General features: G+C 36.2%; 1 protein-coding gene across 1 annotated transcript in view; it reads left to right on the top strand.

The window, feature by feature from the left end:
* Positions 1-4430: 4430 nt before the first annotated feature.
* limk2 (LIM domain kinase 2) overlaps positions 4431-27788 on the top strand; it is a 30669-nt gene continuing 7311 nt past the window's right edge. Inside the window, exons 1-11 of the mRNA XM_051110068.1 lie at positions 4431-4729; positions 5386-5482; positions 14747-14882; positions 21553-21662; positions 22556-22747; positions 23096-23201; positions 25118-25332; positions 25482-25668; positions 25997-26083; positions 26375-26506; positions 27074-27130. Coding sequence (XP_050966025.1) covers positions 4714-4729; positions 5386-5482; positions 14747-14882; positions 21553-21662; positions 22556-22747; positions 23096-23201; positions 25118-25332; positions 25482-25668; positions 25997-26083; positions 26375-26506; positions 27074-27130 — 1335 coding nt within the window. The 5' untranslated portion in view covers positions 4431-4713. The remainder of the gene's footprint in view (positions 4730-5385; positions 5483-14746; positions 14883-21552; positions 21663-22555; positions 22748-23095; positions 23202-25117; positions 25333-25481; positions 25669-25996; positions 26084-26374; positions 26507-27073; positions 27131-27788) is intronic.

The following is a 27788-nucleotide window of genomic DNA, read 5'->3' as shown; positions in this document are numbered from 1 at the left end:
CATTTCTTTTCTTTGACAGAGCAGTAGCTTTTTATACTGCAAATAAAGTGATTTCTAGGCCATTTGAGTGTTTCCTTTAATAACAGCCATTATAACTCAACCATGTTGCGTTGGTTAGGTGTTCAAATCATGGCAAAAAATAGGGTCAGTACTTCTGGTGTATTTCTGCTATGCAGCCCCATTGTGACAATGTATACATTCACATGTATACATGCGAATACACACGTATGCAGCAGGCCTCAGCATGTAGAAATGTCTTGTGACATGAACAGTAAGTTTGTCAGTTCTTTTGTGATGGTCTTAAACAAAAATAATCTGTATTCTGTCCCATCCTGATCCTACAGTGCCAGACCTCTGAGAAAACATCCTTTGACCTGTTTCCACTCTCTTTCATCTATGGACAATGGAAAATCTATGGAAAGTGGATATTATCATCCCTTTTTCAGCAATCTCATTCTGACATTCAATTTGTGAGCAAAGGGTGGCACACCAGAAAAGCCTTTTGACCTTTCAGACACATTGTTTGGATTTGCTTATTTTACATTTAGTCAAATGCACTGGGAGGGGTTCAGTGCACTCCATGAGACGAGGCTCAGATTCTTAGTTTAACAATGTATACAGGTGCAGAAGAGGGCATCATTAGGGGCACGATCCACCCAGTGACTTAAGAAAAAAGAATCCAGTTCTGGATCATTACATGAGCTCCCTCTATTGCTCAACTGTGAACCATAGGATCAAGATAAATAAATAAAAAAAAAAAATAGAAAAACTTAAATGAGTTACATGAGAAAAGTCCATTGTTTCAGTTATAACATTACATACATAACATTAGCATGTCTTACATTTATTTAACAAGTTTCACTCTGTTCTGTCTAGAAAATGTAAATTGCTACAGGGTGACTGAGTAGCTGGAATGGGAGAACTTGTTTTATGAGAATAGAAATTAAATCATGTTTGAAGACTGTCAGGTGAATTTAAGAAACTGGATGTTTAAAATGGAAGTAGAGCGTGGTCAAAATGATAAAGAAATGTAAATATAAATTTGCATGACTTTGAACATTTATTACCAGCAGTTTGATAATTTGAATAGCCTACACTTTAACAATGAAAAGACATGTATTTTAAGTGCTTTAACTGCAACCTCAAAATGAGTTTCACTGTCAAGAAAATTATCCTTTTCACTGAGTAAAGATTCCACAAATGGTGCTATAGGAGTTATAATGCACTAGATGACAAAAGTATGTGGACACCACTTTCAAACTAGCAGGTTTGGGTATTACAGTAATTACTGTGAAAATAAATCTTAATACTACACCATACAATAACATGGGCTGAAACAAGTCTAAACCAGTCCTCATAAAGCATTTCTAAAAGGACTTTGGTTTCTTTGCTTAAAGGGACAATCTACCCAAAAATAAAATAAAATAAAATAAAACGAACAAATAAATAAATTAACAATAGTAATAAAATAATACACACACACATATATAGACCGATCAAGTGAAACTTACGTTAAATAAATGTGTGTGTTGTAGGCCATTAGTATTTTCACCAACAAAAAATTATTTTAAGTCAGTTATTTCTGTCTGTTGCTGTAGTGTGTCAGTAGGAAATATCAGTTTACATTTCCAATCATACCTTTTATCATTAATAATAATAATTCAGTGGAATTTTTGTTTGCACAAGGAGTCTGTCAGTGCTTCACACACAGATTTGATCTCACCATCACCAAGTCCTTCTGGAATTACATGAAGAAACACAAAAAAATGTGGCAATGTCTCCAAGATGCTTAAAGAAACCACCTGCAAAACTACAGTACTGTAAAAATTTTTAGGCACTTGTGTAAAAATGCTGTAAAATGATATATGCCTTCAAAAAATAATGTCAGAAATAAATAAAAAATGCTAGGATTATTTTTTTTTTTTTTACCCAAATTTCGGGTGGGGTCATTTTATTGGGTTATTTGTAATTTTTTTTTTTTTTTTTTTTTTTTTTTTACGAAGGTGCTGGGTAGTTTTTCTGCACTCTTGAAGGAGAAGTCCACTTTCAAAACAAAGATTCACATATAATTTACTCACCCCCTTGCCATCCAAGATGTTCATTTCTTTCTTTCTTCAGTCATAAAAAAAATTGTGTTTTTTAAGGAAAACATTTCTGCATTTTTCTCCATATAATGGACTGGTATGGTGCCCCGAGTTTGAACTTCCAAAATGCAGTTTAAATGTGGCTTCAAACGATCCCAAATGCAGTTGTAAATGAGCCCAGCCGTCTTGCCTTTCTCTCCCTGAACTCTGTGTATTCTGACTCAAGACAGTTAGGGTATGTCGAAAAACTCCAATCGTATTTTCTCCCTCAACTTCAAAAATCATTTCAAAATCATCCTACATCGCTGCAGAAGTTGCGTCCCAGTCTTTGCAAAGTGAACATGCAAAGAAGATCAAACACCCTTAACAAAAAAGGTAAAACAATGATATAAGATGATTTCAAAGTTGAGGGAGAACATGAGATGGGAGTTTTTCGACATACCCTAACTGTCATGAACCGGAACAAAAACAGTCCAGGCAAAGTAAGACGAGGATTTGGCATTAAAAAGTATATAAATTATATTATTTTTATTAAAATAACCGATCGTTTCACTAGATAAGACCCTCCTTTCTCAGCTGGGATCATTTACAACCGCATTTGGGATCATTTATAGCCGCATTTAAACTGCATTTTGGAAGTTTAAAATCAGGGCACCATATCAGTCCATTATATGAAGAAAACTGCTGAAATGTTTTCCTCAAAAAACAATTTCTTTACGACTGAAGAAAGAAAGACATGAACATATTGGATGGCAAGGGGGTGAGTAAATTATTTGTAAATTGTTGTTCTGGAAGTGGAGCTCTCCTTTAAAAAGGCTGCGTTTATTTTATTTATTTATTTATTTATTTTTTACCCAGTTCAGCTTGTTGGGTCATTTTATTGGGTTATTTGTAATATTTTTACCCAGGTGCTGGATAGTTTTTCTGTAACTAAGGTGCTGGATCATTTTTAATGCTGGGTTATTTTTCCTACCCAGCCGCTGGGTTGCATTACAGTCAGAGTGTGGGCTTTTGTCCTCTACAGGAGAGACAGGTTCTCAGTGCCGCTGTGCACTTCTTCAGTGAAATAAAGGTTTGTACTGTACTGTAACTTATTTTTTACGCAACGCAACATACAAGAATGAGATGTCAGTCAGCTGCTTCAACAGCGGCTGTTCGGTTCGCATGATGTAAATGCCTTTTGCCTTGCATAATATAAACTGATTTCATTTGTTATAATACTGAATTTAATTTAATTTTATGTTAAAATGTGTTCTCTAATCTCAGTACTGTTTGTTTATAGGCAGGTTATGGAGTTGGTCAAGGTATCTTTCAGCTATGAGTAAAACACAAGGTGGCAGTCTGAGGTTCACCGGAATGAGAATTAGCTCTATTTCGGTGAAAAGTGATAACATTTATTTCTAAATTGATTGTTAAAGTAGTATGTAATATTATAAACTATGCTGTATTCACCCAGGTAAATTCAATTTGTCTTTTATTTTGTCCATGTGTTCTTGCTTAATAAAAAATGCTTATCTTTTGATTGTTGATGTTGCCTCTAGGAATTCAGTGTTTTTTTTTTTTTATAAGCTCCAGTCAATTTTAAGCCAGCAATATAATAATTTTTAAACAATAGTTGATTTAAATGTTTGGTAAAAACATTAAACCCAACCAGCTGAGTCAAAATAACCCAGCATGTGTTCTGTCCAATATTTACCAAGCCAAATAACCCAAGTTCGGTTGTTTCTAACCCAGCATTTTTTAGAGTGTAAGGACTTTCACTTGTGCACAGTGACATTTTTTTAATTAAGTTAACATTAGGGTAGTACAGACTCATAAAAAAAAGAACATATAAACAAATGAAAAAAATAAAAAAATAAAAACTTTTATATAAAAAACAGGCATACATTTTGCTATGTGTATATGATGTCTCACAAATATAAAAAGAATTTTGATCATATTATCAATTTCCAATAAACCGGTATCACATATAAACAAGACCATTTTATCAGTTATTGTAAAAAAACAAAACAAAAATTGTTGCAAGCTTTTTTTTTTACAATAACTGATACAAGTTAAAAACACATGTCAGTGTCATTCACTTTAACATCAAGATTTGTCCCAGAAATTAATAGAATAGATAAACCATACTTTTTTCCCATATGATGTGTATTTTAGATCATATTTACTTTAAATGGTCCTTTTAAGGACTGTTGATGGATTCCGTGATTGTGCACTGAATAATGTACCATAAAAATTAGCAAAGAATGTCAAACAAAGAAAATCACTGCATACGCTTCGTTTCATCAGCGATAGATGTCGCTGCGGTATTGTTGGACGCGGTCCGGCTTTGTCGCGCAGTTTGCTGCAAACGCTCCTGTTTCAGGTGATACTGTTTGATCCCTTCCGGTCTCCGTAGATTTCTATGTTATGACGTCATCTGGTCGGACGGGAGAGAGAGAAACTTTAAACTTGCTAGGAAACTGGACGAAACTTTGTTTCTCCTTCAATTTCCAGCTGGATTTACGGTTGTGGGTCTTACACATGGATCAGAAATGGAGCATCGCTGATGTACAGCGTGTGAACTTCAGACTTTTCTGGACCAGCATGTGAGCTTGAACAAATATAATTAAATCAGATCGAGGAGGACATGGACGAACGAGAAGGTGAGGATTGCGCGAACGCTATTTACGATTCTTCTAGTACATGTTTATTTGAGCTGCTTTAAAACTTACTTATTCTTTATGTTAAGTCTGTCACAGTTCGTAGACACAAGTTAGTTACTCAAATGTTTTCAAATCAAATGCAACAGAAACGAACATGGAATTTGCTTATTCGATCTTTTTTTTTTGTTTTGTTTTTTTTGTGTGTAGTTGACGTTTGCCGATAAACAACACGGTTGTTAAGTCTGAATATGTCTGAATTTGAAGATGTATCGTATATTTCTAATTGTAAAAAGGTTTTTTTTAAATAATCGTTTAAAACTGTTTTGATCTCACGGCAAGTTAATAAACAGCTAAAATGGACCCCAGCTGTAACCTGTTTTTCATTACAGAAAGCGAAATAAGCAGTGCTGGATAAATCCATTGCATTTAGATGAGGTTTTAATAGTAAAATGCTCATAAATGGTCTAAGCGTAAAGGTACAGCAGTCGCGACTGGCAAGATTACATAACGTGAGACTTCAGCTCGTGCTCACAAGTTTAAAAACAAAATGTCCCACGTTGAATTGAAAGTTAAATGTCTAGGCTTTCCCATGTAAACAAACATGATCTGTGTTTGAGTTGCCAGTTCTGAACTTTCCTCTGATATTTGATTGACAGATGTGACGGAGCGCGCGTGCACGGGCTGTGGCGGGAGGATTCAGGACGCGTTTCATGTGAAGGTTCTTCAAGACGCCTGGCACAACTCATGCTTTCAGTGGGTCTTAACTTGATTTCTCTTTAAACTGAGCCAGACCAGCCAGGAATGGGTAGAATAAACAAAAATGTGTTTGATTGCTTTTCTTGGATTTGCCTGCTTCTTTTTGAATCTTCACCCTGATGAAAAAAGCACCTTAAACCAGCCTAACATGGTTCGCTGATCTTAATTGGTCTTCCAGCCTCGTCTGTTGGCTGGATGTCCAGCTGAGCACAAGCCTTACCAAGGCTGTAGAACAGCATGAACCAGCTAAGCTTTAAACTTAAAGATTTTTAGCTAGAGAATTGTGTTATTTACTGAACTTAGTACACAGCTATACAGAATTACTAAGAAAAAAGGTTGGCCCAGTTGAGGAATGCTCTTTCTTTCTTTCTCAGAGAAAAGTATGCAGAGTATTGCATTTAAATAAAAGCGGTTTTCATTCACACCTACATGTAGATATTAGGGTTAGTTCAAAGATTGTCATTGACTGCTAGGAACTCTTAAAACCTTGATCTGCTGTGTTTTGTTTATGTAAATACATGAGAGAAATGTTTGCTTGTGTAAGAAAAACAAACAGTGAAATGATGAAACATAGTAATGGGAACATGAAATGGCTAAAGCTGTTCTCCATTTTTTTCCAGCTCTCTTAAGGCTACTGATCATTGATAACTATCAAATGGCACGTGCCAGTGTAAAGGTCCTTTTTTTTCTTTTTTTTTTTTTTTTTTTTTTTAAGAAAAAGCTAATGATTTAAAAAGGTCAGTGTTGGCAGTTTTTAGTTAAATTAATGTGTCATCAAAAATTAGTTGCATCCTTAGTTAAACAAAACTGCCAAGTCAGTATTTCTAAATGCAGCAACAAATCTCTTTATTGTACCGATGACCATTGTTGAATAAAGGACATCAGTTAACATAACTGACCTCAGGAAACTTTTTATATAAGGACTATTCTTAGCGGTGGTTTGTCAACCTTTTTTAACATGTTGTTTCTTGTTAAGGGTTTTAGTGAATTGAAGTAGAAGCTTTTGGAGGACTGACTTATTCTCAGTCATACATTTGAAAGATTTTTTTAAAATGACATTAAAGGGATAGTTCCAAAAATGAATTCTGTTATTAATAACTCACCCTCATGTTGTTCCAAACCTGTAAGACCTTCATTCTATTTTGGAACACAAATTAAGATATTTTTGATGAAATCTGAGAGCTTTTTGACCCTGCATAGACAGCAATTCAACTACCACGTTCAAGGCCCAGAAAGGTAGTAAGAACATTGTTAACCATTGACATCAGTGGTTCAACCGTAATGTTATGAAGCTACGAGAATACTTTTTGTGTGCAAAGAAAACAAAAATAACGAGTTTATCCCGTGTCAGTCTTCGCCGTGGGTTCAGGAGAGTACCATGATGCATGCATGTGGTTTTCCATTACATATTTGCACAAAACTTTGGCAATATTTTATTTTATTTTGATATTTAAAAAAAATGACTGCGTTTCTATTAACCAATGTTTTGCGACTAAAACATTTTTTTTCCTCTTGCAAGAAGTCACGGCTACGGATTTTAGCTATATTTACTAGAGTGGCCGTGATCAGCTCCAGTGGCCGGACTATTTTAATGATGTCTTTACTACCTTTCTGGGCCTTGAATGTGTCAGTTGCATTGTTGTCTATGCAGGGTCAGAAAGCTTGCGGATTTCATCAGAAATATCTTTATTTTCCCGAAGATGATCGAAGGTCTCATGGTTTTGGAACAACATGAGAGTGAGTAATTAATGACAGAATTTTCATTTTGGGTGAACTATCCCTTTAATGGATGAAAACCCAATGACCTCAGTGCTGCCTTAGAGGTTAAAAAAATTCTACAAGACCATAACCTAAGTTTATGGAACAGTTTTGTCATCATGATCGAATCAGTCATGTTCTGGAGACTTGGGACCAAATGGAGGATCTGAGGGTTCTCAGATGCTGTGTTCCTTAATGAGGGCAGAAATTACTCCAGAGGCCACAACATTTTATGCATTTTGGAACATGGGCCTAGGCCTTTTTTTTTCACCTCTCCCGTTTTTTTTTTTTTTTCGTGGTTGGATATGATCTGTAAGTTTCCCAGTTAAATCATATATAAGCTTGTTTTCTATAGCTTTAAAACATCACCAGGTTAACTGCCATAGTCTGGTGCTTAATTCCACATAAGCAATACTTTTAGTGATTATTAGTTTAATTGATTGATAGTTTAATTAACTCTTATGTTATTGCAGGCATTCCCTGTTTTCCTGTGTTTGGTTGCAGTGAAGGTTAGCTGGTTAGCTCTGGTTAGCTGTCACATTCCCAGACATCGGCTCATAGCTCCTCCAGACGAATACAATATTTTTTTTCCCCTTTCTGTAGAGCTGTTTTTGTCAAATGTCCAACTAATGCCCCTTTTGTGATTGGAAGGACACACTGAACTCTTAAGCTTTAATGACTGTTCTAACTATAACTATAGGAGGGGCTGGAATGTCTTCTGAATGTGCCCTGAATCAAAATTTTCTTTTTAAAATTTACTAGCAATTAAAAACCAATTTGTTGTTTGAAATTTTATAATGTTCTAGCCAGTTTTAAATTACACCACTTTTGTTATTTATTGTTGTCATTATCTGTCAACTTCCTTAAGTTAATTGCGTTTACATGAAAGTACCTTCGCATAGCAATGCTTTTTTTTTTATTATGGTATCGATTGAGCTTGTTAACCTTATGATTCCAAGTGTAGCTGTTTTGACTGTAATCTGCCATCTTTTTTTTTGGATTTGAGGATTTTTGAATGTAAGTCAATTGTTTGGATATGACTTTATATATCTGCTCCCTTTATTTCTTTTGATCCTTATTTAGTTCTGTGAGCTAACAGACATGATGGAGGTCTGAATAGCAGTAGAGAACACCAGAATGTTTCTTTGTTAATGTGAATGCTAGTGGAATGAAGGAAGTAAAGGAGTGTTTGTTCTCTATCTGTGTTGTTTGTCTTAGAGTATGTCAAGGTTTGAATAATGTCTTTGATTTCACCTGAAGCCTGTTGTTTTTCCTCTGGGTGTAAGCTGGGACAGGAAAGAGAATAGGTGTTGACTCTTCCAAGTAAGACAGAGAGTTCTGGAGATGCCTTGTCATCTAAACAGGCGTTACAGAGTTTCAGCACGAGAGTTGTTTACAATGGCAGTACTCTAAGCCACTGTGATCATTTAAATGTCCCAACAGACATCAGTTGCTTTCATTATCTACAGTAATAATTTAAATATTGTAGGGATTGAAAATAACAAAGGCATTCACAATATATTGTTATTGGCGTTTTTTTATTTTTATTTTTTTTTTTTCTGTTGGTATTGGTATTGGTATTGTTGAATATACTTCCATTCGAAAGTTTAGAGTTTGTAAGATTTTTTAAATGTTTTTGAAGTTTCTTATGCTCACCAAAGCTGCAAAAACAGCAATATTGTTAAACAACTTTTTTCTATTTTAAAATATTTTAAAATAACGCTTGATCCAATTTGATGCTATTTTTACAGACTATATTTGTCGTCACCTTAGAACTTCTAAGGCTACATTCACACTGCAAACCTTAGTGCTCAATTCCGACTTTTGCTCAAATCAGATTTTTTTTGTATAGCTGTTCACATTTTTGTTTTAAACATGGCCGATATCAGATTTCCAATGTGAACAGATAATGGCTCTTAACTGACCTGTATGCGTGAAATAACAATACAAACAGGGTAAATATTGCATTAGTGGAGTCGTTTCAACCCACAGAGTTAAAAAACAACCCATGGAAAGAGTGAAAAAGTATCCCAATTCCGCGGAAAAATTGTGGGCTTGGCAACATTTGCGCAGCGCGCTGTCATACGAAGTAAACACGGAGGACAAAAAGTAAGCGATTATGCATTTATCATGTGATCTGTCAGAAGGCTGCGAAATTATGAGCAGGCAATATGAAAAAAACAAGGATGTGACAACAGAAAGCAGTTTTGAAACTTTTATAATATATAGAATTGTTACTGTAATACTTGTATGAGTTCTGACACATCACACTTCCACTGACTACCTTTCACAACTTGAAAACTTTGGGTATGTAAAAATCTTTGAAGTCACTTCCATGAGCGCAAAATTGTGACGAATGTCTGTCTATAGTGACGTAAATGTTGCATCAATTCCAATATGACTGTTCAGACTGCAGTCGCATTGCAAAACATCTGACCTGTATCTGATTTAATACCACATATGGAAGTGGCACAAATTGGAATTGAAAAGATCAGATTCCATGTGATATGTGCTGTTCACACTCTTATGAGAAAAACAGATCTGAGTCACATGTGAGCAAAAAAAAAAAAAATAAAAATTCGGATTTGGGCCACATTTGCCTGCAGTGTGAACATAGTAGTGCAATTCATAGGTGTTCTCCATTATAATACGTCAGACATGTTTTGAAATTAGCAACTGAAATGTGCCATTCGCATCTGGTGCACAGGTGAAAATTTACGTCATGTGTGCACACCTGCTCAGCCTTTGCAATGTCATCACAGATGTTAGCTGGAGAATGATTCACAAAGCTTTTCATCTGCTATGATGTCACTGTCGGAACACAGGTTGCCCAACTCGTGAGCAGGTTCTACCCCGCAGGCACACAAATGGTGTCCCTAGATTGGATGACAAGGTTCTGCCCACTCTAGGTGGGTGACTGGGTTATTGTGTCTCCCTCTAGAAACAGAGCTTGTCAACATTCCTCCAAACAAAGGCAACAACTGGGCACACGGCCAAAATCTAGCCGTTCCGTCGACAGGCTTGAGGGTTTGGTGGCCTTCTCACACTAATGTGATCATTATCAGAACGTCTCAGCACTGTGTTGCTTTTCCACATCCTCCCCACGTTCATTCCATTGAGTGGATTTTTTTTCAGTTTTCCTCATTTCTTTCCCTCTATTTTCCTTTTTCTGGCACATGGTGTACCAGAGAGCTCGGCATTCAGCAGAACATTGCATGCCAGATGCTTCCCTTTGGCACTTTGTGCTGTTGGGTTTGTCAGAGAGTTGGTTTCAAGTGATGGTTGGCCTTCAGTTTGCAGGCCTTGATTTAAATGCTAAATGTGAACTGCAGAGTTCTAAAATTGTGGAAATAAAAGCTACTAGAACTTGTATTTATTTAGGTTAGTAAACCATTAGAAACTTCCATTCATACCGCACACCAAGCCATTCATGCTGCGTGCCAAATCAATTTTAATAGGGTATTTAAAAAGATTAATTGTTAATCCCTTCAGCATTGGAGAGTATTCGTGTTTTCCTCATCGTGGAAATAAAGATCATTGAGCTTCTGGAATATGGCCTGAAGACGATTTCCTGCTTGGATGCTTGGACTTTGTTTTGGTTCAGACCTGGTGGCTGTCTACCTCCTTTCCTGACTAAAGTCTCGTAAAAATTGGTTAACTGTTTTCCAAACAACATGATTTTACCAATGTCTGATAGTTTAATCTTGCTATTAAGAGGCAAAATGAAGTTCATTTTCCTACCTCCTGGTGTTATTTTTAATTTTTGCCTTTTGGAGCACTTAGGATCTAAAATTCTGTACAGAATTGTTGCTTCACTCACAGTGGGAAATTTGACCAGATTTGCTTCTTAGAAAATAGTTTAGAGGTTTTCTGACTGGTACAAGTGGCTGCTTCAGTTCTGTCACAATGCTTAAGCCTATACTGTGGTGAATAATGATCCAAGAACAGTATTGCTACCTTAAGAAAAACATCTTGAATAATAACCACACAGTATACAGGTGTAATGATAACGTATATTTTAACACTTGATTTACAAATTATGTCAACTAAAATTTTGGAGGGCGGTTTGCCTGCTCTGTAGCTTTTACAGAACAAAAAAAAAAATTAAAATTATTTATTTGAAATTATTTATTTTTGTCAATTTATTTAATTGATTCATCATTTGAAAGCTGAATAAATAAGCTTTCCACTGATGTATGGTTTGTTAGGATAGGACAATATTTTGCAGAGATGCGAAGCTGTAATCTGACAGTGCAAAAAAATCAAAATATTGAGAAAAAAAGCCATTAAAAGTTGTTCTTACTAGTGCATTGTACTAATCAAAAATTAAGTTTTGATATAGGTAGGAAATTTATAAAATATCTATGGAACATAACCTTTACTTAATCCCAATGGTTTTGGCATAATAGAAAAACTGAAAATTTTGACCCATACAATGAGTTGTTGGCTATTGCTATACATATAACCGTGCAACTTATGACTGGTTTTGTGGTCCAGGGTCACATTTTTGCTTTTCAGCATAATACTACCTTACAGGATCATTATAGTAAAACAATAACTTGTATGTTATTGTTTATTAATATGTGGTTATTTACACCATTATATTAATGCAGAGTTGTTTTGGGAACATTAATACAGAAGCACACATATAGTGGCTATATGAGTGTGTATGATGTATATTTAGCGAAAATATTTTGGGCATTCATCATGGTACTTCAATTTGCCTCTAAGGCTGTATTTTTTCTGCTTAAGTTATGTACCCATTAGGTGTCTCACATTTGATGTAGGTCCCAGTTGCCCCCCTCCTCACCTCTAACTAGTCTGGCAAAACAAGCTGTGGCATGTAAAGAGGAACTTTTTGCTTTTCATGCATCCTTCCCTGTCTCCCCTGGACAAATGATTCTTTATTGTTTCAAAAAAGCCTCAAGGTGCAAGCGTTCTGCAGCTCGAAGTCTTTAATTAAGTTAATTTTTTCCTCATGGGAAATAGATAATGGTTTAAAGTGGCATAGTTTGTATCCCAGAATCAGGTTGTAATTGTAGGTAGGATGGCTGACAGGAGAGAATTTGGCTCATGTCCTAAATTCCTTAACTATTGTGTGTTGCCCGGTTGGACTTTGTCTCGGTCACGAGTGAATGGATATTTTTGCACGTACTGTATATCTTCTTTGACATCATTGACCACTGCTGTAGCATTACCTCAGATTCCAAGAAGAAATTTCTTGAAGTAGAAAGTGCTTATTTACTCATTTTCAGATGTATGACTAAAACGCTTTAGTCACTGTTGCAAACATTTAAAGTCCTCATTTTAGTACGAATATGTTAGAATATGTTTAGTACAAAGGTTATCTTTAAGCTACTATGTTCTAAAACAATGACAAAAATTCACATTTAGAAGTTATAAGCATTCAAAACTTAAGGGTAGATGATTCTGATGACGTCACCCTGCACTTCAGCTTCTCATCAAGCTTTCTGTCCAATCAAATGCTTTCTAGAATCTAAAATCGCTTACTTGTTTACACAGTATTTTCAGTGTAAGGAATGGCACGCAGTGTACTATATAGGGGATAAGGAATGATTCAGACAGTGTAAATATGCTTTCCATTAGGGCGAATGAAATTTGGTTTTGCGCTGTGTACCTAAGCACGCATACAGTCTGCTCCAGTCCAGAAACGCATTAGCGCAGAACACGTCACTGGCGCAGACCACAAAATGTATCAGGCCCATTTGAATTCTACACAGAATGGCATATTTTATAGCGATATGTAGGGCCCTGTGAAATTCGTTTTATTTTTTCCAAAATTTTGTTTTATTTTTTTCCAAATTCCTTTTTTTTTTTTTTTTTTTTCCCAATGTAATATTTTTCTGGGCTTTTAAATAGTTAAATTACATTTTATTTATCAAAAAGCAAGTCTAATTAATTAAAAGTATGAAACTTTTACTATTTAACGTCAATTTATTAAAAGTTTAACAAAAATGACATGTTTAGGGCCCTATGAAATGTTTTATTTTTTCTCATCTTCTGTTTTATTGTTACCAAATTCTGTTTAAGCATGTCTAATTATTTGAATGCATAAAAACAACTTAATTTATTTAAGTTTATTTTTTCAATAGTCCTATGAAATGTTTTATTCCTCCCCTTAGAAATTCTGTGTTTTGTATTTAAATTTTTCTGGTTATCAAATGAAGGAATAAAATATTAATTTAATTTATCTTTTAATCAAATGAAATTAAAACAAATTTTTGGCAAACAAAGTTGCTATTAAAATTAAAACATGAAACAAATATTGTGTGATTATTCCTTAATAAAATAAAATGTTAATTGGTTTAGTTATGATAGTAGTAGTAGTAGTAGTAGTAGTATTTTTACGTACATTCTACTAAACAATAATAATATATGTCTTCATGTTAAATCAAAATTCCAAAAACCCAAAATATCGTTTATTTTGATGGGATGGTGTGAATACCTTTACATTTCTATGTGTATATAATATGACGATATAATTTCTCTCAAAAGAAACGGTAAAATGCTCAAGAAAAAACTTCTGGAAATGTTGTTCATGTATTTCTGTCCTCATTTGCGGAGACGACAGACACTGAAATCACAGTGAGCGTCACGCACACTTCAGTATGCGTAGTAAACGAAATTGCGCGTCTGCACCATTCATACACACGGAGACATGATTCATATTTGAAGTCTTTTTGCTTAATATTTAGAGATACTAGTCCATATCACGATTTGATTTAAGTGACCTACTTTTGGTCAAATGCGGCTCTACCAAGCTCAGCGGCTCTGGCCCAAGCTGTGATATAAATGAAACACTATTGGCTATTTAAAAAAGGGGCAGGGCTGCTTAATATGTCCCGCTCTGTCTTCCTGTTTCAGTTGAAATTGTCAACACAGAATAACGCTGTGTGTTTTAAAGCACTTTAGTGGACCTTTAATAACTCATTTATTTTTTTTTTTTTTAACTTTTGGTGGGCCATATGTTGAACCCAAATGTTTTGTTAATATTAAAGGAAAAGTTCAACTAACACTCATTCTCATGTCATTCCAAACCTGTATGACAGATTTTGGCTGTGGAACACAAAAGGTGAGATATTAAAGAGTGTACAGTCCATATGAACTGTGCACTGTATTCCAAGCCTTCAGAAGCCATTTGATAGTTGTTCTTTCCCTCTAAGAGTAACAGAATAGGAAATTCTTCAGTATTTCTCCCTTTTTGTGTTCCACAGATGACGGAGAGTAAATGATTGCTAGGTGAAATATTTCTTTAAAGCTTTACACTTGAAATTCCAGGGATGCGGTGAACATGTCAAATACCTAAAGCAGTCACATGCACACTGTTTATGGCCCAACAAAGCCATAATCCTCACTTGCTAAACATTTCAGTCACTCAGGTTCCTCCTCTTTCTTGGAGAGCTGATTTCAGATAAGTTGCTTAAGGGAATGTCTACAAACAGAATGTTTCACTTACAGACTTTTCCCTCCTTGTTCCTCCAGGTGTTCTGTGTGCTTTGATCTTCTGACAAACTGGTACTTTGAGAAAGAGGGGAGGCTGTACTGTCACAAACACTACTGCGAGAAGTTTGGGGAGTTGTGCCATGGCTGCTCGCTGCTTATGACTGGACCTGCTATGGTAAGAAATGCTGTGTGAACTTGTCTGAATTGCATGACAGTGTGTTTGTTTTTCAGAGAGTCCCACTGAGAGGGTAAAGAAACTGACTATCAGTAGAAAGGTCTTAAGAAGAAGATTTCACAAGGCAAATACTAACCTGCGCAAGAACCACTTAGATAACATGCCATTGTCTCATTCAGTAAATATTTACATCACTAAAACAAGAGGTCTAATGAAGGCAGGCAAAAGTCAATAAGTGCAGATGTTTTTCATGGTACTGAGGAGGTCACTGATAAGGTAAAGGGTGGTTTAAACTTACTTTTCCACTCCTAATGAATAACATTTGAGTGACGCTTGTGGGAGGAAAGCATATGAAATGCAAAGCTTGAATCCCTCCTTATAAAGTTCTTACATCAGCATTACCAACTTATTTCTCATACTTGAGTCTACCATTTCTCTACAGCCGTCTCACAAATGACCAAAGCTCTGCCATATTTGTTCCATCATCCACTACAGTAAAGTATAAAAGGTGTAAGTTATGATTATCCAAACTGTCATCAGATTCAGCTCATGCTGAATTGATGTATCATTGTTTTGCAGACTTGACGGGATGATTCACCCCAACATAAATGTTGTCACAATTTAGCCACCCTCATGTTGTTTTGCGAAACATGAAAGATATATTGAAGAATGTTTCTGTTGATTTTATCCACACTACGAAAATCAATTGAACCTAATACTTTCAAGTTCCAAAAAGGACAAATGTACAAAATGCTTAATATTGTGAAATATTATTGCAATTTCTAATGTTGGTTTCCTATTTTAATGTACTTTAAAATATTTATTTCTGTGACGCAGTGCTGAATTTTTTATAAGCCATTACTGTTGAAACTGTTGTGATGCTTAATATTTTTTGGAACCTGTGCTTTCTTTAATGAATAAAAAGTAAAAAAAAAAAAAAAAAAAAAAAAAAAAAAATAGAACTTATTCAAAATAGAAATCTTTTCTAACAACCTAAGTCTTTATTATCACTTTTTATCCATTTAACACGCTGAATAAAAGTGATAATTTCTTTAAAAAATTAAAATAAAAAAATGACTGACCCCAAACTTTTGAATAGTGTATACACAACCTATTTAAAAAAAATATATTTTGAATGAAAACTGTTCTTTTTAAGTTTTTATTAATCAAAGTATCACAGGTCCCAAAAAAATATTAAGCAGCACAACTGTTTCCAACATTGATTATAAATCAGAATATTAGAATCACTTCTGAAGAATCATGTGACACTATAGACTGGAGTGATGATGCTGAAAATTCAGCTTTGCTTCACAGGAATAAATTACATTTGAATGTATATTAAAATGAAAAACTGTTATTTTAAAATTACAATATTTCACAAAATTATATGTATGTTTTTTTGTATTTCTGATCAACTAGATAGCCTTGATTAGCATTAAAAACTTCTGTATGAAGTAAGAAATGTTACTGACCTCAAACTTTTGAATGGCAGTGTAGTTTGAAAGAGTCCACAGTGCTCGAAATTAGCTTTTTTTTACTTGGTAGCACCAAAAAAAAAAAAAAGTTAGGAGCACCCAGTGAATATTAAGGAGCACCACAACTGCCAATTGAGTGGAATGGCCAGCAACATCCTGATGATTAATAGCTTCACCAGTCAAGAGGGCTTATTTTGAAAGCCCTTTTTTTTTTTTTAAATAATTATTTATTGCCTTAAGAAAGGGACAAGAATGAAAGAAAATATGAGTACATGAACAAGATGTTTATTTTCTCTAATACAGGGCAAACTCTCTGTAGCCATTTAAATTAGAGGCAACCACTGCATTTTTAAACAATCCACACAAAGATGCTGCATGCATGAGCCGTTTCTGGTTTAAATTAGATTATAATTTCAATATCTGAAGCAAAAACAGAATGGTCTGACAGACTTTAGCTTTGTGAAATTATGCTACATAAAACACCTGGGCCAAACCACACATGAAAGATAACTTGCTTCAGTTGAGTGCGCACGCTTCAAATGTAAGCGCATGTCAGAACAGCATGCGGATGAAATGTTTAAGCGGCAAGGTTTAAAGCATGTGCAAATAATGTACTTGTGTGATTGCAAATAACTGCAGAAATGGCAGAACTGCAACTGATAGAATGTGCACTGTGCAAATCCAGAACAGAGATTGGTTGAAAGAAAACGTCTGGAGCAAAATTCGGCTGGTTCCGAGTTCCAACGGAGCGCAATGTGAGTGATTGACGGCTAATATCTCAAATATGCATTAAAGCTAAGAATGTAAAGATAAAGCTTAATTGGTTATCAGCTCACAACAGTCATATACTGTGCAGTACTTAGCGAAAGTTTTGTAAAGAAATGAAAACAAATCAAAGCACTTGCACAAATGCTCCCAAATATATTTTGAGATTGCACAGATTAAATTCCAGGAGCATATGCGACCACAACAGTCACAATTTCGAGCCCTGGTCCATACAAACAAATATGCAGACTACATTAAATTTAGCAACGAAAACCTTAAAAATCACCAATTCAAATATCATTGGTTCATATACTTCACATGACCATTATGTGTGCTAATCAGTGTTTTGATTCAAGGTTTAAAATTTCTACCTGTTCCTCATACAACATGACCAGGGTTGCCAGGTTTTCCAAAAAAAAAAAAAAGGCCCAATTGCTTCTCAAAACTAGCCCCAAACTAGCCCAATTGCATTTTGAGGGGGGTTCCCCCATTAAAAACCGCGTTTCAGGGTGTAAAATATATGTTTTTCTTGTTGGGGTTCCCCTGGTAAATTCACATTCCTAAATGGAGGTAAATATAATGTTATGGAGGTCGCTTAAATCCGCGGACATGAAAAATAACCTACGACAACAGTGTTAAAGTAGCCCAATTTCGTGGGAAAACCATGGAATTGGAAACACTGAGCATTACTCCAATAAATCTGCATGGATTAATTTCTAGCGTTTAGCATTATGTCCTTTCAGATCTTAAAAATACTGGTTCCTGAAAACCACTAAAATGGACAGCTGTAACATTATTCAAATATTCTTATTGTGTTTCTTTCTTCTCCTTGGATATACAACTCATTAGTTTTCTCGTGTCAAGTAAAACTTGAATCATAGCTGTCTTTGAATCATATCGCTGTCTTGACTTCAGACTAGCTGTTATTGCTGACTATTATAAATGATCTCATTCCTTTGAGTAGGGTGAGTGATCTGAAGGCTGGAATGGCCTCAGTGTTGTGTGCTGTTTCATCATGCGTCTGGAATGCCTTTGCATGGGCTTCAATGAGGAGCTTTGTAATTATGATGCTAATGGAAGCCGTATCAATGTGCGAGAGAGACTTAGAAATCCATCTCTAATGTAAACAAATCAGGTAAAACAGGTCGTTTTTGAATGGCTTACGAGAAGAAAAAAAAAGCAGAGAAAGAAGAGAATTTGCCACCGAGCAAAACTCATAATGGGCCTTTTCTGTTTGGGCTCGAATTGTCGGATGCCAAGTATTTCTGGTCAGGGTGCGTTGCCAGTTGTGGGCTCAGAAGCACAACCAGCAGGGTGTCAAAACCTCTGAAAGACAGGCAGGGAGAAATCACAACCTCACAGCTGAAGTTCTTGTTTGAATGTGTTTGTGCATTTGTTCATAGACCATCCATGAGAATGAAAACACTTTTCTTTGGCTGGATGAAAGTTATTCACTGTTTAGTTGCGTTTCTATTTTTTCTCTATCTTTTCTTCATCTTGCAGCTGAATTTTTATGTCTAAAGCTGCTGTAATGGTTCTGCTACCACTTTTTAGCACATCATATTCTTGGGCAAGAAACTCTCATGTAAAGAGTTTATTTTTTTTATTTTTTTTTTTTTCTTTTAAATCCGTTCTGTGCTCAGTTAGCCGTGATGATATGACTCCTTGAGTCCTAAGGGAGGGGTGGTTCTTTTATAAAGTACTGCTGGGAAACAGCCTTTCTCACATGTACATTCACACACTGCTGTAACACTGGTATGACGTTTGTATGAGTTGTGCATGCACAAAAGATTTGAAACATCATGCTTACTCACAGGTTGAACCAAGTGTCAAGCTATGTAACGAACTGCCTTTGAGCAAAGCACTGTAAATGTAGACTTGGTGAACTGTAAATGTCGGCATCAATTATTTAATTACATCACTGCCATACTCTGTCAACGTCGCCGATTACCAGACGGTCAGTTGTTATTTTATATGCAGTATAATGCAGTCAAAAAAATACATCTGAGTATTATTATTTAGTGTTATGGTATTAAGTAATTTGTAATGGTGAGACACATTTGTATTTTATGCTAGAATGACCAAGACCAAAACCAAGTAGGCATGAAATCCTCTAATTGCCAGTCTGCATTTTCTGAACTCTGATTTGGTCTGCATGAGGAGGTGTGGCTTCCCCAGCCGAGAAATTACCCAAGAATTTGGTTAGTCAATCCCCAGGATCGTTGATTCACAGCTCGGTAAACATAACTGCTAATCTGTCTTTTGTGGTTCACATTAAATGAAACCTCAGCGTGACCTCATACTTTCTCCATTCAGCCAGAATGAAAGGAAGAGCCAGAGGGTTATTGGTTAAACAATTTTCCATTCAAAAGTTCGTTTCTATTCCATAACCCTTGTTGATTGGCAGCTCTTTTTATATTGAATTTATATGAATAAGTGAGAGTGGGCAAACTGTCTAGGAGTGAGGATGAAAACTACTAAGAAGTGCTATATGGGCCACTCTACAGAACTGGTGCAAAGTAAAGTTGGAAATGTCTTGGGGGGGAAAAAAAAGTACCTTTTTCCACAATGTACACATTTCCAATGTATACATTTCTAGCAATTGTGGCGTTTTGTAAATATATTTTTTGCAATTTTATTAAAGTTTTCAGAGGTAAATCAGTAACAATTACAATCTTAACAATATTTCAAGTGTGATTTGAGTTGTTGTATTTTGAATACAATTTTCTTTGTAAAAGGCAAAAAGTTGATCATACTGATTTCAAAGTTAAGGATTCATTAGTTTGAATATACATAGAACCAAACACTATAATAACATCTTAGTTGATAATTCAGTATACTTTATTTTTGACAAAACATCCCAAGTTTCGGTCGTGATAGCACATTTTCCATATTGACAGTAATGTTTTGGTAGCGACCACATTACATTACAGAATTTTACCTTGCATACTAAAACATACTAAAATACTAAAAAAATTGCGTAACTGTACTAGAATTGTTTATTTCCCAAAATGTGTAATAAACACGCTTTTAGTCCTGGTGTCCTCACATGAGGACATGTATGAAATCAACGTCCTGTTTTGTAACAGAAAGTCCCATAACAGTTTCCTGAGAAGTTGATTTATGACACACAGTTTAAAAATTAGACAATTTAAATAGTGATTACAATTACAAATTCTCTCAGAGAAATTCACTAAAATATACTGTGTTACACACAGATTTTCAGACTTTTGAAAACATTTACCTCAAAATTATGGGACCTATCTACACATCATGTAGCTATGAGAGAGAGAGAGATGCATATATATTTCTTGATCATAAATTTAGGGGTGTAGTTAATATCAGTCTTAGCCAATGGACTAAAACATGCACTGTTTTGGTAGTGACATGAAAATGTGGGACACATTTTTTTTTTTTACATAAAGATTCATAATTTACAAAGTTTTTTTTTTTTTTTAACAAAACTCAATTATTTCAATATTTATTTTCACAAGTTGAAATTTAGGGGTTAGGGTTCGGGATAGCCACCTTCCAACTGAAAGTACCAAATAAATTATGATTTTATACATATTAAGCTGACCGATATTTTAAATATTATTGTGGGGTTCAATAGATAACAATCTTAGTAAACATCTGTTTTGAATGCTTAAATGCTACTTAAATGTGTTTTTGGTTTTGAGACAGCAGTTTGCACTAATTCTGTAGAATAGCCCATATAACCTGTGAAGAAAGGGATCTAGGGTATTTAACCGTTTACAAGTTTAGAAGATGTTTGATTTATGCATTTGATTTTTGTGGAACTGTATTTTTGCTAACAACTAGTGAATGAATATTTATGGTTAATGGATTTCCAGCAAATTTCAGACTAAAATGTTGTGTAACTAAAATAATAAGATTTACCACAGGCTTTTTTTTTTTTTTTTTTGTAAAACTGTATTTTCTAAGAACTATGGGAGGGGGGTCAAAGCGAGAGCCTGCAATAGGTAGAGGCAGGAGGTGTTAAACACAGATTGACACGAATGATGTGTGTCTAAGGGCATGGGATCACCGCTTTGGGGAAGAGGCTGGCAGCCTTATGTCACTTCTGATAACAGACAGGCCCAGACACTTGCAGGTGTTACAGAAAAAGACTGCACACACACTCACGTCACTGTTAAAGAACGCAGACTGAACTAAGACAGTGCACCGACACAAAGCAGATGAAGCACAATGAAGGCATGATCCACCACGCCTGGGCTTGGCAGAGATCGGAATCTGCATACACGCAGCATACAGGAGTATCCCAGAAAGAGTGTATCTGGACCACTGTCAGGGCTAGCGTTGCTGGCACTGAGGATTATCTATTTGGATGTCCATTGTGCACTTTTGAAGTGAAATCATAAGGCATTCTGGTGGTGTTCTGATGTGCACTGGGTATTCGTGTGTTTCAGGTGGCAGGAGACTATAAATACCATCCTGAATGCTTCGTGTGTTTAAGCTGCAGGGTGGTGATTGAGGATCAGGATACCTATGCCTTAGTGGAACGTACCAAACTCTACTGGTGAGTAACTTCACACATTTCACTTCCAAACTGTATATGTAATAACTGAAGACTGTAATGAAGCGCAAAACGGAAATTAGCTCTAAACTGTACTGATGATTCCTCTGTGTTGACTTTACATATCTTAGCTAGGGTGCCCATATGTTGTGGTTTTATGACACGTGTCCTGGTGTCCTGACAATTCAAAAAACAAAAAAAAAACTAAAAAAAAAAGTAAAGTTTCAGTTTTAGGCTTACTGACTTTTTATTTTAATTAACCATCTTCAGTAACTTAGTAGTTACAATCTCTGGTATCATTTGTGTTGTTCAAAAGGATGACACTGCAGAGAAGCAAAGCTGTTTTTGAAAGCTAAACAGAACAAAATCTATTAATTTATTGTGCAATGCATGAATTTATGCACTTTTTCTAAATATTTCTTTTATAAATTGACGTGTTTATTTGAAAGTGGCAATTTACATAAAAATGATTTTATGTACACACATTTGATCTATTCATGTTTTATAAATAAGGTCCATTAGTTACAAATTTTACTGAATAAACGTCATGTAAACTACATGCAAACTACCCCCGAGTAGCCTTTACACGTCTAATTGTTAAAATTTAGGAACTTATGCATATTCCAGTACAGGTAAGCGGTTATATTTAACATGATAATCACAATATCCTAATTATGTATAATTGTTTTTAATGGAGTTCCAAAATTGTTTTTATATGATTCTGTTTGCTATTTTGTCTGTTGTTTTGCTGCATTTGTTGTTTTCAGTAAAGCACAGGCAGGTTGACACACATCCAAGTGTTTTATAACATGTCTAGAGGTGATTTGTTCTTGTCAGGTCTTGTCCTGAAGTTTTCGAACCCCGGTGAGGCTCTTCAACTTCTCTTTCTCACACAGTGGTAAATGCTACAAGCAGGTGGTCCTGACGCCAATGTTGGAGAAGCGCGGTTTGGCCGACTCTCCAACGGACCTGCTCCCTCACACGGTGACTCTGGTGTCCATGCCTGCTGCCACCAATGGCAAAAGGGGTTTCTCTGTCAGTGTGACTAGAGACTGCACCAGTGCCACGGCCAGTGTCCAAGTCAAAGAGTAAGTAAAGATGTGGAATTAACATGTAAAACACTTGCATCCCCCAATCACTCAATTGCTTGAGATCTTCGTTTGAGTCCTGGTTAAGCAAGAAGTCAGATAAAGTTGCTGAAAAACATTTGGAATAATAGAGACTTGGTTAAGTTATTTATCACCTCGAAGATTCACCACAATGTCGCCACACCCAATGCCAGAGACACATGGAATGTGTTGCATAACTGTGGTGATACGACTGCTTGTGTTGGACTTAGGGCACAAACTGCCACTTTCTTTTTGTGTTCTTCAGATGTGAAAACATCTGTGAGATTTATCTCAGAATGAAAATCTCCCAAAATCTTATCCTTACAGGGTCAGAGGGATGCATATTAGTCCAGAGGTTCGGAACGCCATCCATGTTGGGGACCGAATCCTGGAGATCAATGGACTCCCGGTGTCAGCTTTGATGGAAGAGGAGGTACTTTCCTTTTTTTTTTTTTTTACCACTACCATGTTTGATATTAGCTTTGAGGTGAGGTAATATCGTGCCAACGTTAACTTGTTGAAGCAATGTGTCAATTCAGAGGAACACCATTTGGAATACAAACTCATAAAATAGCTTGTCCTAGCACATACAGTGACACTCCTTTCATACCTTGGTAATTACTTTAACCTGGTCATGCTCTAAATTTACAATACTTCTTAGAAACAGAATGTGTTTGTTATATGGCTTTGATGTGTTTTAATCCATATGACACTTGCAACTTCATTCTAACGTCACAGATACGCATCTGTTTTGTCAAAGCACAGGATATTTTTGTTGATGTTGCAGAAGCGGTATTTAGTTTTCTTAAGAATAAAATGTAAGTTGTCATGCATGAGTTTGACTTTGTAGTGCATACCTATGTTGGGAGGTCCGTCTATGTAGACTCTTGTAACTAAAGTGACTTGTCAACTCCTATGTAAATGCTTTGCATTCTCGTCGTGCATTTGTAAATGTGATTTAATTTTCCCACCACTTCTCCTTAACGTCTGAATTCCACTGCTTCACTTCTGTTGTCATGGATTTGTGCCTTAATTTAATCACGTACAAGGTGGTTTTTGGACTCACTTTGTCTGGCAACCATCTTCCCGATGTAATGAGCAGCCTGAAGTCCTGTAATGTAACAATAGAACATCCTAAAGTCCTGAAATGAACAATCACAATTACAGAAAGCTTAGATGTCTCCACTGCTGCGTGTCCAGATTTGTCGACCTGAAAATACTGAATATCCAGCGTTTTCCACTGTTTGTGTTTATTACATAATCTTAAAGGATTAGTTCACTTCCAGATTAAAAAATTCCTGATAATTTATTCACCACCATGTTATCAAAGATGTTCTTGTCTTTCTTTCTTTAGTCAAAAAGAAATTAGGATTTCCGAGGAAAACATTCCAGGACTTTTCTCCATATAGTGGACTTCACTGGTAGCCAATGAGTTGAAGGTCCAAATTGCAGTTTCAATGCAGCTTCAAAAGGCTCTACACAATTCCAGCCAATGAATAAGGGTCTTATCTAGTGAAACAACTGGTCAACTGGTCAATTGGTCAACAAATACTCATCTTGAACTAGTTCTGCATTTTGCGTCTATGACTTCACGCATAGCATAGTTATGTTGGAAAAGTCGCACACAGTTAATTCTTCGTTTGTGCACTTCAGAAAGATGTCATCCAACATCGTTGTTTTACCTTTTTTTGTAAAGGCCGTTTGACCTTCTCTGCATGTTTGCTTTGTAAACACTGGGTCGGTACTTCCGCCTACGCCACGTGTGCGTAATTACGTAATGCGTGAGATCGAGCTAATGCAACATGAGCATTTGTGATTTAAAAAGTACATCAGTTTTATTTTTTTAAGAAAATGACCGATTGCTTTGCCACATAAGACCCTTATTCCTCAGCTGGAATTGTGTAGAGCCCTTTAAAGCTGCATTGAAACTGCAATTTTGACCCTTAACCCGTTAGCCACCATAAAAGTCCCCTATGTGGAGAAAAATCCTGGCATGTCTTTCTCAATTTTTTCTTAATTTCTTTTCAACTGGAGTAAGAAAGACATGAACATCTTGGATGACATGGGGGTAAGTAAATTATCGGGAATTTTTTTTATTTAGAAGTGAACTAATCCTTTAAAATCAGTATTGGCTTTGAAGGCTTATCTGTAGCTTATCTTTAGAAAGACCCTTTGTGTGGGACCAGTTTTGACTGGGAGGAAAATCAATGTTATCTATGTGAACAGCACTAATGCACAATACTGAAGTTTTATGACTTAAAATTGTCCTCTAGACTTTATGGTTGTTGAGACCCTTACCAAAACAACCAGAGTGTATTTGACCTTCTGAATTTGGATTGGACGTTCCAGGTGGAGGACATGATCCATCGGACCAGTCAGACACTGCAGCTGTTGATGGAATATGATCCAGTCAGACAGCGCCTGGACCGACTCCGCTTGGGCTCCTCCCGCAATCAGTTGGGTGTCCCTGCGGCCTCCCGAATGCGTATGTCCTCCTCAACGGATGCTGAGATTGAACGAAGTGACTCAGCGGACAATGGGACGTTAAAAAGGAGGTCCCTCAGGTAACTTGCGTCGTCTAATCAGGTGGAACACAATTAATTTACATTTTTGATGTGAACATACAGAGATGGTGCACTTTAGACACTTGTTTATCCTTTTCCAATTGCTTTGAGTTTATACAGAATTAATACGTTCATCTTGTGTGTTGTAGACGTAGCAACAGTATTTGCAAGTCTCCAGTTTCTTCATCTCCGAAGGATCCTCCGTTTCTAACTCGAGATATCGGACGATCAGAATCCCTCCGCTCTCCTTCCAGCTGCTCCCACCGTATCTTCCGTCCCTGTGACCTCATCCATGGAGAAATCCTCGGAAAAGGTTTCTTTGGACAGGCCATCAAGGTGTGCATATGTTTAACAACAAGCTTTCCTCATTTTTGGTGTATTGCAGTGCCTAGAAGGTGGTCACTGGTTACTTAGTGTTGTAGCTTAGGAAGACATGCTACAGTTATGAACTGTGGCTCCTTCCTGATTCTGTTATCCAACAACTTAAAGCATTTCTTTTGACTTGGAAAAAGTTCAGCAGTGTCATAGTAGTTCCATTCAGTTGTTCCATTCACAGTTAGCAGAAGAATGCAGATGAAGTTCATTAAAACTATTTGGTTTCCATATTTTTGAAGAGCCGAAAATGAGTTCCAAACTTAATTCTGTGTGATAATTTTTCTTGTAGGTGACTCATAAAGCCACAGGTGAGGTGATGGTCATGAAGGAGTTGATCCGCTGTGATGAAGAGACACAGAAAACGTTCCTAAAGGAGGTATGAAGATCCCTTTCTTTTCCCCACATGTCTGATTACCACATAATTTTTTCCTTCATCTCTCCATATCCACTTTTATTCCTTCCATCCCTTTGTTGTCTGCTCAGGGTCAGTATCAGGGTGCGATTTAAATAGCAGATAAAACAGATCCATGTGGCGCCGGGATACAGTATTGCTGTAGTGTTTGTAATTTTTTTCAGAGGAAAAGAGTCTTAGTCTTAGATTTATCCAGAATGTATTTAGCATGAATCATTTTAAGAATCTCCCTATCTCTCCTTCTCTCTTTTCCAGGTTAAAGTGATGAGAAGTCTTGATCACCCACACGTTTTGAAGTTCATTGGGGTTTTGTACAAGGACAAGCGGCTTAATCTGATAACAGAGTTCATTGAGGGAGGCACTCTGAAGGATTTTATCCGAGACACGGTGCGTCCTGATTTTAAAATCCCTTTTTTCCCTTTCCTCTTGCTTCTAGGAAGGGCTGTATATCATCTGTTAGTGTTTTAGTCTTTGTCACTGTCTCCGTTCACCTGAGATGAACTTTGCAAAGGGAGAGGGACAGGGAATAGGGACTGGAAAATACAAACAGTCAGTGAAATGAGAGGAAGAAAATGCAGTTGTGTGGTTGCAGTGGATGAGAGATAAAGGAGGTATGAAGTGTTTCCAGGTGAGAGGGATTCTAGTGAGAATGTTTTCCAGATCACCCACTGGGTTTGCTTCAAAATATGGCTTTCGACACCAAACATAAGGATAACAGATGATATACCTCTCTTGTTCAGTCTTTCATTGTGTCTCTCTAATGCACTATAATGTTTTCTATAAAAGTGTGTCTGTAATAAGCGGCTGCTGTTATGTAACGACTTCCTCTCTAATTCACGGACAGCATAGCGTGCTGTCACACTGGGCTGTATTATAGTGTGGTTATAAACTAGGCCAGCAATTCATCTCTCTCTCTCTCTCTCTCTCTCTGTCTCTGTCTCTCTGTTCCTACAGGACTCATTCCCATGGGAACAGCGAGTTAGTTTCGCAAAAAGCATTGCATCTGGAATGGTGAGTGGGCTTCTGGGTCTGCACACATATAACTTATAAGCTAAACAATATAAGCTATTGTTGTACAATATTTGAGGCACTTTTGGATCAGAGTTGTATATAGGAAATGGTGAGATAAAACGGCAGTTTAAAGGCCAAGTCATTTTTTTGGAAGTTAAAAACATTTTCCTATCCCAGCTTAACATTCAGAGAGTAAAAGTAAGACTTCCGTAGGTTGATTTGCCCGTGAAGTGTAAACACTGTGGCTCTTGTACTATCAACATGTTGTTGTTTTAGTGCCCCATCCAGTCTGATGCAACAACTTCGGCTCAACCACTAGCATAAGTTTCGGGTGGGACCATCCCTTTGTCAATAGCAAAGAAGGACTTTTTGAGAACATGCATAAATTTGCATTACGCCTGGTGTCATTAGAGGAGCAAAAATACCAAATTCATTAATCCAATTAAAGTATAAATGTGTGACGACATCATAGAGTAACATTTCAGAAATGTGAGGCAGTCTCCTAACCATAAATTGACAAGCAGTATAAGCTATCCAAGCACATCAGGACATTATGACATACATTGGATTTCTGTTTCTGTTGTCACACTGGGTATCCCTGCCTAAAAAAAAAGGTTCATGACTATTCCAGATTAAATGTTTTAATTGGAATGCACAA

Source organism: Labeo rohita, chromosome 5, assembly GCF_022985175.1.
Source record: "Labeo rohita strain BAU-BD-2019 chromosome 5, IGBB_LRoh.1.0, whole genome shotgun sequence".
NCBI lineage: Eukaryota > Metazoa > Chordata > Actinopteri > Cypriniformes > Cyprinidae > Labeo > Labeo rohita.
Note: the sequence above shows the minus strand (reverse complement) of the source record. Positions and strands in the feature narration are given on the sequence as shown.